Below are 13438 nucleotides of genomic sequence, written 5' to 3'. Positions count from 1 at the left end.
GCTACTCTATCAGTGCTCACCGCTGCACACTTACGGGGACATTCATATGAATACACACCAGCAAAGTGGGGTCTGTTCAAATTATGGTGACATTTTCGTGTCCCCGCGAAAAAAGTCCTCTTAAATCTGTTTTTTTGGCTTCTAAACCATATAACTGGGGTCATTTAAGAGGTCCCCACAAGTTGGTAAAAAATATACACAAGTTGCGTCCCCACAAGTCGGTAAAATTCTTAGTCTAAGGGAAAAGTGTTGCTTTTTTGTGTAACAGATTAAACAACCCCCCACAAACCCTAACACCACCAAGGTTTTAGCGAGGAAAAAAGAATAACCGAAAACACTCGTCAGTTGTTCATCAATAAATACACACTGCACATACATACATACAAATTATTTATTTCACAAAATTTCATAAATCACAATGTCGGAGTTAAGCCAAGTGAACAAGATTTAACAATGAGCGAAAACCCAACACTAGTTACTTCCATTCCTGCCCACAATCTCCTTTTTAAAAAGGCTTTTAACTGAAAACAGCATATACAAATCTCTATTTAAAATTAACTTGGAATTCTACTGATGCCCCATTAGGGAAAGGGGGGGGGGGTAGGCATATTTAAGGTCAGTGTATCCCACATTCCATTGATGTTTGGCCTAAATATACAATATTCTGTTAATTTCCAATAGCAAAATTAATTAATAGCATTAATTTTTCACCTATTGTAAATATCTTGTATCCCAAAAACCCCTAATAAAGCCTCTCTGGGTTTCCACATTAGGTCATTGAGAAAAATCTCTCTGTATATACTGACTGAAAGGAGGACAAAGACATTGGGATAATATTGTCCGTTTCTTGTTTCGTTAAATGAAACAAAACAAAAATCATGCCAGCGGCAATTGCATAACTTCAGATTTTGGATCACTCACAATGCAGGGTTCATACCGTTTTTTAGAGACAAATTTCCAGGACTTTTCCAGGACTCAGACTGATTTTTCCAGGACTCTAAAATTCACATTAACCCTTTCACTCCCAAGATCTCAATGTTAATTCTCCTTACTGTCAGCCATACATTTCAGATTTTTTTTACTTGAGTTTAATAGATTTCCAGAACTTTCCAGGACCAGCAGCCTTTTTCCAAGACTTTTCAGTCCTGGAAAATGCCACAATAGAATTCCAGGACTTTCCAGGTTTTCCAGGACACATACAAACCCTGTCATATGTACATGTATGTATATATCAGTTAGCTTGAAATGAAGCCATTTATAAGTTAGTGGGATGTCACAGATTTTAGGAAAATGACTTAGCAGACTAATTATATTCAGGAAGGTTTCCAAGATTTTACATTCTATTATTCTATTTGATTTGAATATCAAATTATCAAATTTCAAGGACATTCTGCATGAAGATTTCAAAATTGTTATGACTGAAATAATTTTACTAATTTAATGGCATTTTAACATAAATAAGACCTTTCAGTGAGTGGGATAATACATATATAAATTAAAGCACTTTAATAATGGCTTGGACCCCATAGGAAACTGCTTCCATAACAAATACCTTTCTATGGGACTGGGTTGTTAACCCTGTTTTCCACCCCCAAACCTGGAGGGCCAGTAGTGGATCACTTTTTGTCAGGCCTCTTCCCTTTGACCTGTCTGGCTTGGGTGGCCCGACCTGGAAACAAAATCTCCTACCAGCATAGCTCTCAGGGTCACTGAGACACAAGCCCCCGACCATGACAAGGTTGTGATCCTACTGGGAGCCTGACAGGAATCAGTCAGTTTTGATTGTTCCCCCAAGGCTTGCAGGGGAAGCACTCCCATATAGAAAGGATGGGGGTTCTTGTTGGAAATGTTGAAAAGAACCCCCAAAAGGTACCAAAATCCTGTTCTGTAGGTGTTGCTTTTATTTTTTTCACCCCTATTAGGTACCAAACAACAATATTATTAATCTCCTGTCATATTTTTTTGGCTCAATACTCTAAAGGGTACCACAAAAGCTCACACTGTGGACCCTTTGAGGCTATTAGCACCCTAAGAGGCCAGGTAACAAAACCACTTTTTTTTATCCGCTTAAAGGTACATGTATGATGAGCAACCCCATTTTTTATATATTGAGGTACCCACCCTCCTCTCCCCCCCCCCCCCCCCTCCCTGGGCAAGACCCTCAACGCTTCCCAAGGCAGGGTTGAGGCTAGGAGAAACAAAACTCACTGTTTCCCATGGGGCCAGTCATAAAGCAAAATTAACATACCCATCCAGCACTAAAATTGGCTTTACACCCGCTTTCAGTGTCACATGCGTAGGAGACATCGTTCGACTATCTTTCAACATGCCATCTTTTGACATGCTACTATTAGCAGAACACATGACAAATAAATGATACTTAATGACTCCAAATGAATGAAAATGTGGACTTTGCATGTTAATTACCTGATTTACGGGATAATTCAGACAAATGATTTTAGTGTAGCCAATCAGCTCTCAATGGTCACTCCCCATAGAATTGCTGCTGCTACCGCTCAGTAAATACTCAAAAGATGTAAAATTTAAAACAGTTGATTTGTCTCTCACAGAAAGTTTTTTTGATACTCCTAGCCTTAGTTCGTTGTCAAATAAATCCATCTTTCATGACCAAAAGTTGAGTTCAACTGTAAAGAAGTCAGTTGTGCTTACATTTTTGACATAGGCCAGGTTACATAGCATGTTGAAAGATAGTTGCTATGCACATAACACTGAAAAGGGTAACTAAAAATTAAACTTTAATAATTTTGTATAATTACATGTATTTCTCAAAAATTACATAATTAGTACCTGATTGACTCCAATTCGTTTAAGGATTGCATTGGGCTAGGCTAGCCCTTCAATAATGACTTTTAAAATTGAAAAATGCATTAAGAAAATAATATTAGATGCATCTTAAATTTATGTAGTTTTAAGTGTTTGATATTCACAGTAATTTAAAACCTGAATTTTTAAAAAAGCAGACACACACAGCCTTTCAGTCAGTGAATTCTAAACCTTTTTAACATTAAGTAACATGAATTCAATGGACACCTCTACTATTAGTCTTGAGATTCAAGAGCAGGTCCCATGGGGTGACTGCTTGATAAAAGTTTCACTGTTCTTGGCTTATCTTGTGGTGATATGGTGACTAATGAAACTCAGTGGTCTTCTGTACATGATGCTGCTGGAATTACCTGCATATAAATGAAAAATAATTGAAGACAACTACATTATAATAGTAATTACTTTGAGCCCAAACTGCAAAATACCCCACATGTACATGTAACTGTAATGTAACTATGGCTGGTAATGGATTGATATTTAAAGGTCATTACCGGGTAGAGGAGAGGAAGGATTAGGTAATGCTTCAGCATAATTGTGGACAAAACCTTCACTTTTGAAACACAGCTTTGTTCATCCAGCAATAGAGGGAGAAATTCACTACTTCGGCATGCAATTGGTTGTTTTGATACACAAGTTAATAATGTGTCTAAAGCATTACATTCAAGCATGATCTGCAAACAGAGCCATTACATTTGCAACATGCAGCCAACATTCAAATCATCATTTTGAATACTTCTTAGTGTATGTCTTTGTATATATTATTTGTGACAAAATACAGGGAGAAGACTGAACATTAACTTATACTGTTAAATTACATAACACCATGTCAAGTTTTAAGGGTGAAGATGTTGTAGTCATCACACTACTGGAATTAACAAGTTCCCTGCGTGCTATCAGTGGATGTTCAAAGAAAGTAGAGGAGCATACATGCATTGAAATATGACAGCTGCATTTTACATTAGGAGGGGATTGAAATAGAAAATAATTATGTACTGATTAGTAATACCATGTTTTATTATTACAATTGAGCATTTAACAAGGTTTTGATTTACTGAAGTGCAGTTACATTGTACACATATGTACTTAACCATGGTACAAGTTTGTTAGTGTTAAGAGGTATATTGCGTCTAACAACCTAAGGTTATCTGTCAATATCCATGGTCAACAAAAGTATTCTGCAAAAGCTTACATGCAGGACAAGCAGGACTTAACATCTGTTTCAGAGCGATTAGCAGCTAGTACATACAACATACTATTCAAAAGGCATACAAATGGTCGCCTTCCTGGCTGACAGGGATATTTGATTCACAAATAAGCACCTGATTCCCATAGTGATAGATGCTAACCTCGACTCAGGAGACCTGAAATCTGGAGTGGAGACTTTCTCTTTTTCATTAAGTGACCCTATCCCCCACCCTCACTAACAACAACAATCCTTTATTTATGCATGATTTAGTTTAAAGCAATAGGTGTGCTTATGGGGTCATGTTTACACTAAAAACAGAAAAATGTACAGTAATAATGTTGTAGCCATACATAAATTGCCCCAGTCCCCACATAACTTTTGTTGCGGTTGATCTTATGAAGGAAAAAATCTCTGGTGAACAAAAATGCTGTCAGAAACCATAATAATCATTATATGGCCTTGAAATACTATAAATAATTGTTAAATAAGTTTTCTTTTCTGGATTTTAGGAAACGTTAGGGCTTGATTTTAGCCTTATAATACAGAAGAGCTAATTAGCCACTTTTATCTGGGAGATATGGTGACACATACAGCAGGAGACAGAGAGTTGGCAAAAGTATGTATTCATTCCTTGGAACAATTTCACTAAATGGAAAAAGAAGATGTATGAATTCAATAAAGCACAATAAAAGATAAAGAAAACCTTTAGTTCTTTGTACCTATTAGACTGCTCACTGCAAGGATTGTAGGCCTTGTGACAAAACGTTTTTGAGCCAATTAAATAATGCATCAGTCAATTCCAGCAGTGCCGCCCCCCCCCCCCCTGGCAACCGCAGGGCATTTGCTCGCATTGTCAGTCCCAGGGGTGGGGCATCTGCAATTTTATCGTGGCCCGGGGGCTGGGCATATGTATACCCCAGGGCGACCCCCAGGCATTTGACACACACGTTTTCGAAAGTGCCATGGATGAGTTCATCGGGAAAGACGAGGCATTTGTCAAACAATGACTTGTCCATCAGGGACTAGAGAAACTTGTAGATGTTTTAAAGGTGTGTTTTCTCAATTTTAGATATTTCTTCATTACTTGTAAGCATATAAATATAAGCGACAAGGTGAACTATATTTTGTTTATCACAAAACAATCACTGATGTGAACACGACTATTTTGCATTTCACATTCAAAACTAGCCTAGCATTTTTTAGATTCATGAAAGTGGAGTTAAAATATTTAAGGTTTGCGAATTCAAATGAGGCGATCTTCAAGACAGATCTTACGAGCTTAAAATGTAATGGATCGTCGTTTAAAATGTGTTGATTCTTTACCGAAAAAGTAGCCTGCGAAAACAGGCACCTATCATCACTCGCGGCTGAAGGCACGTCTGACGTGATCCCAGCTATCCTCTAGCAAACTGTTAACAACAAATATAAAGAAATATAAAATATAATCAGAATCAGCTAAAACATAACTGTTGTCCTTGAAGTCTTACCATTGCATTAAAATACTGAACAGTTGAACGTTTTATTCACTGATTAATAAAAAAAACTGCAGAGGTGTTGGAAGGCGATGATCCCGGGGGCCGGGCATTTGCCCTCTTTCTTCGCCCCCACCCTGGGGCATTTAGTCAGCTTATATGTCCCCACCCCGGGGAATTTGCCCATTTATTAAAAAAAAAATGCTAATGCCCAGGGGTTAGCCCGGGGGGGGGGGGGGGGGGGGATGGGCACTGCTGGAATTGACTGACGCATAAATAAACAAATAAATTGATTACAATATTTTAAGAGAGGAAGCTTAAAGCCACATGAGCCTTAGCTGGTTTTCAAATGGGTCCTCTTTCCTGGTTGAATTGGAATTTGGAGTGCTGGTTTTTGTGGAGAGAGGAAAACCAGAGTACCAGGAGGAAAATCCTTGGTGCAAGGCAAGGGCCAACAACAAACTTAGCATGTTCACCATCAAAGCACCCTAGTCAGATTCAGCCATTTTTGATGCCATCAAAAGTTTTGCAATACATGTAATTTGCATGATGAGGCAAAATCTTAATAATGCTTTACTGTAAGTTGTGTTCCTGACAGTATGTTTAATTATCTTCAGTAGTTTCACAGTGATTTTCAACATGCTGCAAGTAAAATATCATAGCCAATTATACTCTCACTTTCCCCAGCCCCAGTAGCAAGCACCAGCTCTCCCCCTGCTTATTAGATTAATTACTTCTTGTGAGCACTCACTTTAATTTGTTAACTTGAGCATAGCATAATAAGTTAGCATTTCTATGAGACCATATTTAAGTTCAGCTTAATTACACTCTTTATTTTGAGCTCCAAACAAAACTCGAGCAAAATTCTCTTTCTGCTCGATGCGAGACGAGAAAGAACTGTGAGGTGAAGTTCACTTTGATTTCGTGAAAGAGAACTCAAAAGGGAATCTCTGTCTGTCCTGTCTCGCAGGGTATCGATTTCGGAAATCGAACTCACAAAAACAAAATGTGTTCGATCGATTTCGTTTGATTTTGGGGCAAAATCGAGATTAATCGTTTCATTTAGTTTGCATTGATTAGCCCAATGGATAATAATTTTCGTTTCATGTGATAGCTTTCTGTAAGAATTCTTGTACGACCGCTGTGAAGACCCCTAGATTTTTCGAAACTGCTTTACCCCCAGTTTATGGAATCTCACTATTAGAACAGCTTTCTTTCCCTGGATATCTGACAAATCGAGGTTTCCACTGCGGTACAGTAATTAGTCAGAGAACATCCTCGCCGAGTCGGACTGTTTAGTACCTTAGTAAAACCCTGATCTCTTCAAACCAAATAAGATTTGTACTTCTTACCTTGACCGTAGCAGTATATTTGTCTCTCGAACGGCAATTTTGGTGGCTCTTCCCACTGTAAGTCATAATAACTGTTGAGTTTGAAAACTCCGTTGTGATCGTTCGCATCTTTTATACTTTTAAAAGCGTTCTATCATTACAAGAGGATCGTGGGAAGTACCCTTGTTCCCAGGCCCTTACTCCATTACTCTATTCTCGTCCCCAGAGGTCGCGCTCCTGACCAAAAGGAGTGCGGCCCCCGGGGGAGGTATTTTGGGAATTTCTGGGTGGGGATGTGCCGCTTGGACCCTGGAACCCCTAGTCTATACCAGAGCTAGTTCAACTGAATTTTTCTACCCTATACTAAAGTAAAGTCTAAAGACGAGAATGGTGGTGAGTGGGTTCAGCTATCCCTATTCTTACTGGCTGGTGAATTAGTTTTTGGGTGTGAGCAAAAGATATTTAGACTGTATTTTAGTTGAAACAAAGAAAGACTGTCAGAGAAGCTAAAAGTGCTGTTGCAACGATTTTGTTATTAAAAACATACCAAAAATGGTTTTTATGAGATACGCAAATGTTTACTTACTGGGGAGGTGACAGGAAAAAATGTAACGGGTACCATAAAAAGAAAAACATTTCATTGCTACAAGATCGATTCTATGGCCGCTACAAACTTTCCGTCTTGGATTGTTCACTTGGATTGTTCTTGTTTCAAGTCATAAATCAACTTTCAGCAAAGCCGTTGCTTAGCAACACATCGCTTAGAAACGCAAAATAATGTTCGTAGTGCGCATGCTACTGTGAACCAATCTATTCGCTTGGATTTTCCTCAAGCCCACCTTGCCATATAATAGCAAATATCCTTACCGAGTGTTTGGCCCCTTCTATGGCTGGCCATATCTCGCATTAAGGTTTGGATTTTATGTTTAAACTCGCTTGGATTTTGCGGTGTCATGCCATGACTTCCATGCAAAAAGTGGTTTGTTTGGTGGCCAAGCAGCCAGGCCCAGTTTAAAGATTGCTGAGCTTCTTGTTTCTCTTTTGGTTTGTTTTGGCTTTGAAGCTTTTGACTCAAAGCGAGTACTGAATAATGATACCGCAAAATATAATTTTAAAGTCCCATGTCTCATCGTGCGATATATCAATAAATAAATAACTAAATAAATGAACATATAAATAGATAACTAAATATATACTATTAATGATGCATCATTCACACAATGTGTAGTTCCAGAAACTATCCATAACCTTCCCCATGGGAAGGATTTTTCCAAGAACCCCCAACCCTCGGGAAATTTCAATTAAGCTTGATACATTCCTTTAAATGTTTTGGTCTTAGAGAACCCACTAGGATAAGCCAACATTAGCTGGTTGCTCTCCCTACAAATGTTGAGAAAACACTATCAAAGTTGAATACATCAGTCCAATCAAACTTGAACACATCCTTGGAAACCCAGGGGCAGTTAGCTGGGGTGGGAGGAAATGGTTCAGGTAAACATTGAAGTGTTGAAGGTTCACAAGTTCCCACCTTACTTGTAAACCTTTGAAGCTTCAATTTTTGCCTGATTTATTTCCTTCTGCCCCAACTAACTACCTGGGCCTCTGAGGATGAATGGAACCTGGATTTTCTGTTTCTGAATTTCAAGTTTTTGCCATAGCATAGGGAGCTCTGTCACCACTGGGTATAGAGATCTGCTTGTATGAACAATCCAATGAAAGACCAATCTCATCCTCAAAGCCTGCATGTTCTCACTCAGCAGTGGCCAAATACTCAACACTCTGGGCAAAATCAAAAACCAAAGTCAGAAAATCCTGGTCCCAGTTTCACTGTTTCCAGTTTCTGGACATGTGTGCAAAGAGTATTTGCTGTAATTAATGCTGGCTCACCTTCCAAACCAAAATGACTGTGACCTCTGGGAGTGAGATTGATGAAAGGGGTAAGATCTAAAGGATCAATGTTATGAGTTAGCAGCAGCTGGGATTTTGTGTGCCAAGGAGCAACCATCACACTGTTTGTTCCATACTGATTGGATGCATTGTTTAGCATCATCCAATCAGTGTGGAGCAAACAGCACAAAATCCACCAAATCGCTCAAATTCGCCATTTTGAACTGCAGAAACAACAATACACAACAACTGAGATAGGTTGAAGTTTATCTCGGGCTTTAACATAGACATTACTTGATATAAGTTTATGATATTAAGAATCTTCAATATTCCCATACATTTCTTTATATTTCGAACATACAAACAGACACGCCGCTTGTGTGGGCCCCCTGTGTTCAGATCAGCCATTTTAGACAATGTATGAAAATTCACAAAAATTGCCCTAAATGCGATATATTTCAAAAAGAGTTTCTCTAGATGTGACTTGCTGTATGTCTGACATAATTTACAGCATAATATTAACATTTCACTGTTCCTAAAGCCAGATTAGGGAGCAAAATCCCAGAAAGCATAGGTCTCCTAAATGGCTTTAAACTGGCTCCAGGAATAAAGAAACATTAAATTAAGACAAGACAGACAAAAGATAAGTCAAAATTATTAAGATCATTTCAAAACATACCATTTCAATAGAGCAATTTTTGTGTATTTTCCCAAAATCACAATATCACCTGGAATGTATGCAAAACCTGGACAGCCTTTGGTGACATTTAGTCATCTCTTCCTTCTATTGATTTACACAGGTTTTGCTACCTGCCAAGTTCGCAAGGTTTGAGTTTGCTACATGTTCGCTATCCACAGGTCAAGTTTGCTACCTCAGCTAACCGAGTTTGGCTTGGCAGTGGATGAGAGAAAGAGGAATAATCCATATGTGTGTGAAGTCTTGGGTCTATACATTTTATTTTTGTTTCACTAAGTTTTAGTTTTATTGATAATAAACAATGCAAACTAAATAGGCAGTGAGGTGGAAGTTGTGGGTAGTGAACACGTAGTGAAGTCAAACGTTCTGGACTCGACAGGTAGTGAAACCAGCGGATACCCTCCTTTCACTTTTTTTAAAAATCTTATACCTTCTTTTTCATTTTTTTAATATACCTTGTTACCTCACGCTTTGCTTTCTTTTCCCATTTTTCTTTTTTGCTCTCTTCTAGTTTCTCCCAATATTTCTTTACTTTCTTATTTAACTTCTTCTGAGACATATCCGGACGATCTTTCTTCATCTCTTTTTCCTTGCTCTCAGACCAGAGCTCAAAAGCTGTTTTCGGTGGCCTTTCATCTGGATAGTGCTCAATAAAATACTGTGTGATGTCGTGATCATATTTCTTCCTATTTTCCCAGTAAATATCCTGATATTTTTGTTTCTTCTGGTCACTGAGCTTTTGCCATTTCTTGGCTAATTTTTTCATCAGTTCTTTACTGCCGAGGTCTGTGTATTTCTGAGCTAAACGAGGCCGCTTCTCCGCACAAAAGATGAGGTAAGAGGTGAGCGGCGTTTTCGGGAAAGCGGGATCTTTGTCGTCTCTTTTCCTCTTCCTGGACTTCACGTCATCCTCCTTGTCAGCCACCTTTATTTTAGCATCATCTAAAATCTCTTTTGCTGTTCTCATTTTACGAATCTTGGAGGTTAAGGCATTCCAACGTTTATGGACATCATGTTCGTCAAAGTCTTCAAACGCAATTTTACTCCACACGATGTCCTTAACGTAAATATCTCTCACTCTTTCAGTACTTTGCAAGTGATTTTCCATATTTTGCAATAGCGTCAGCTCCTGATCTTGCGTCCAAACTTTAGCTTTTGCCTTCGTTTCTTCGACCACGTTTTCACCAATAACAGCCGCCATTTTAGACGCGGACCTGACGCGGTCGCTGATGTTCGGTTCCAGGCTCAACGGTGCGCGAAGTACTGATTGACTACGGCAGCCCAGAAGGGCCACCTACCATTTTTATTTTTTTAATGTTCGTTTTAATTTTTGTTTTCATGTACATTTTTTGTTTTCTTACTTTTTGTTTCCGTTTTTGATTTTTGTCTTTTAATTTTTGTTTTTTTAATTTTTGTTTCCGTTTTTGTTTTTTGTTTTTCAATTTTTGTTTTCGTTTTTGTTTTGTTAATTTTTGTGTTTGTTTTTGGTTTTAATTTTTGTTTTTGTTTTTGTTTTGTTAATTTTTGTGTTTGTTTTTGGTTTTAATTTTTGTTTCTTAAATTTTTGTTTTTGTTTTGTTTTTGTTTTTCATTGTCATCTTTTTTTTCTGTTCAAAAAAACGAAATAAAAACGCAAACAAAAATTAACAAAAAAAGAAAAACAAAAAACAAAAAAACAAACACGGAAACAAAAATAAAAACAAAAACGAAAACGAAAACAAAATTGCAAAAGGCCAAAACAAAATCAGTGAGTGTAGACCATCATGCTTTGCTCGCAGTATCCATGACATGAGCGTTGTGTGATCTTTTGGCCGTCAAGTGTAGTCACGCATCGGTTACTATAAACTCTACGGCCATGTTTTTGTTTCCGCTTTTGTTTTGTAATTTTTATTTTCGTTTTTGTTTTGTTAATTTTTGTTTTTGTTTTTAATTTTTGTTTGCGTTTTTATTTCTTTTTTTTTGAACAGAAAAAAAAGATGACAATGAAAAACAAAAACAAAAACAAAAACAAAATTTTAAGAAACAAAAACGGAAACAAAAATTAAAAACAAACACAAACACAAAAATTAACAAAACAAAAACGAAAACAAAAATTAAAAGACAAAAAACAAAAACGGAAACAGAAATTTAAAAAAAAAACAAAAAACGAAAATGAAAACAAAAATTAAAACAAACATTAAAAAAATAAAAATGGTAGGTGACCTTTCTGGGCTGCCGTAGGTGAACGATCCGAACCATCGAATTGGCAACTCTTCTTTGGAGCTGCAGTTGACCTCCTTGATGAACGTGAAGCCTTATGGGAAACAAGTGATTCTGACTGTCGGGAAGCAGTCCAGATAAGGCTGGAGTATGTTATACAGGCGCTCCAAACCATATTACCATTTCTCTCAGAGACCAGAATGGTAATGTAGGAAATTGTCAGAAACGTTCACCAGTTGCATAGGCAGTGGATCGGTAGCAACTCTTCGACGTGCTCCCATCTCGCTCTGTATTCACTTGTCGGTCCGAAAGTGGAAAGAAATGGAGACAGAGGTCGACTGAGGCTTGATGTACCAGAAGACGTTCTGCTCAATCTTCGATCGTTGGGCCTTTGCTGGACTGAAATAACTAGAATACTTCTAGTATCACATTGGACTTTGCAGTGGCGTGTTGCTGAGTATGGACTGCAGGAAGTTACAGGGTTTTCCCCCTTATCCGATGAGCAGCTGGATAACACAGTGAGGCAGTTCATGAGGACACACGGAAACTTGGTTGGGTATTCGTTGATGTCAGGGCACCTTCGCTCACTCAGCTTACGGGTGCAGCGTGATAGAATAAGAGCAAGCATTGCTCGTGTTGATCCAGAGAACTCCAGAATTTGTTGGGCAGTGGTGGTCTCCAGGCGCACCTATTCAGTACCTGGTCCAAATAGCTTATGGCACATCGATGGCCATCACAGCTTGGTATTGTGGGGGTTTGTCATCTACGGGGGGATAGACGGTTTCTCTCGTCTTATCTTTTTCTTAAAGTGCTCAACAAACAACAGAAGTGAGACAGTCAGAGAAGTTTTCTTATCAGCGACACAGAATTACGAGTGACCATCACGAGTCCGCACTGATTATGGTGGTGAAAATGTGCTTGTGTGGGCCCTGATGGAAGACGTCAGAGGAACCAATAGAGGAATCTACATTGCTGGAACTTCAACACAGAATCAGCGTATTGAACGGCTCTGGAGAGATGTTTTCCGTGCTGTGACCCACATGTTCTATTATACCTTCCAATCTATGGAAGAAGCTGGCATTCTTGATAGAAATAATGATATTCATTTGTTTGTTCTTCAATTCATTTTTCTGCCAAGAATAAACAGAGCTCTTGAAAGCTTTACATCAGCTTGGAATCTTCATCCAATTAGAACAGAGAGGAACTGGACACCTATGAGAATCTGGAGCAACGGAATGATTGACCACCGGAATTGTGACCTTAATGCAGTTGCAGATGTACAGTAGCAGAGTCAGCAGTCAGCAACGACGACCTGGAATGGTATGGTTATGATTCACATGCCCCCCACCCTAGTGATGACAGTCTTTCTTCTGTTAATGTTGATGATGTAGCCCTTGATATAACCCAAGATGCCCTCGAGCAGCTTCAACATGTACTAGGTCCATTGCAAGAATCAAATTTCTATGGGATTGACTTGTATCAACAAGCACTTGACTTTGTATGCAATCGAATGGTTGCAAGTGATTAGTAATCCGTTCATAGTAACATAAAGATACTCATTGCTGACAATTTATGTCTGGAACCCCAGGGGGACTTCTCATAAATATGATGGGACTGCTCATTGTACTTTTTTGGGAGTAAAATTTGTGGATTGGTACCGTCTAGGGTGCTAAACCCAAAATGACTGCCACTTGAGTTGTTCCGGTACCTTTTTGGAACTGAAGGTTATTGATCTGTAAAATGATGGCAATTATAGATGTATTTGTTATGCCATTGACCATATTGTTTGAATTATTGGTGCCTGTTAGGGGTGAAAATGAAT

General features: G+C 38.4%; 1 protein-coding gene and 1 pseudogene across 7 annotated transcripts; one reads left to right on the top strand and one right to left on the bottom strand.

Annotated features, from left to right (window-relative positions):
• Positions 1-373: 373 nt before the first annotated feature.
• LOC110048039 (nucleolar transcription factor 1-like) lies at positions 374-10670 on the bottom strand. 7 transcript variants are annotated; one of them, XM_089296832.1, is made up of 4 exons: positions 9873-10670; positions 8721-8777; positions 6855-6909; positions 374-3194 (listed from the first exon to the last, which is right to left on the bottom strand). In XM_089296832.1, the coding sequence occupies exons 1-4, from the start codon at positions 10616-10618 to the stop codon at positions 3159-3161; spliced, it is 894 nt and encodes a 297-aa protein (XP_089152958.1). In that variant the 5' UTR covers positions 10619-10670; the 3' UTR covers positions 374-3158. The 7 variants fall into 7 exon arrangements, 5 of the variants coding, with proteins under 5 accessions (XP_089152958.1, XP_020609465.2, XP_089152954.1 ...); XR_002296568.2 differs by lacking the exons at positions 8721-8777; positions 9873-10670 and adding an exon at positions 5354-5439 and having other exon boundaries at positions 6855-6976; XR_002296569.2 differs by lacking the exons at positions 8721-8777; positions 9873-10670 and adding an exon at positions 5382-5439 and having other exon boundaries at positions 6855-6976.
• On the top strand, positions 10647-13144 carry LOC149107519 (uncharacterized; annotated as a pseudogene).
• Positions 13145-13438: the final 294 nt, after the last annotated feature.

Source organism: Orbicella faveolata, unplaced genomic scaffold (assembly GCF_042242905.1).
Source record: "Orbicella faveolata isolate gen_17 unplaced genomic scaffold, um_ofav_v1 contig_27, whole genome shotgun sequence".
NCBI classification, from domain to species: domain Eukaryota; kingdom Metazoa; phylum Cnidaria; class Anthozoa; order Scleractinia; family Merulinidae; genus Orbicella; species Orbicella faveolata.
Note: the sequence above shows the minus strand (reverse complement) of the source record. Positions and strands in the feature narration are given on the sequence as shown.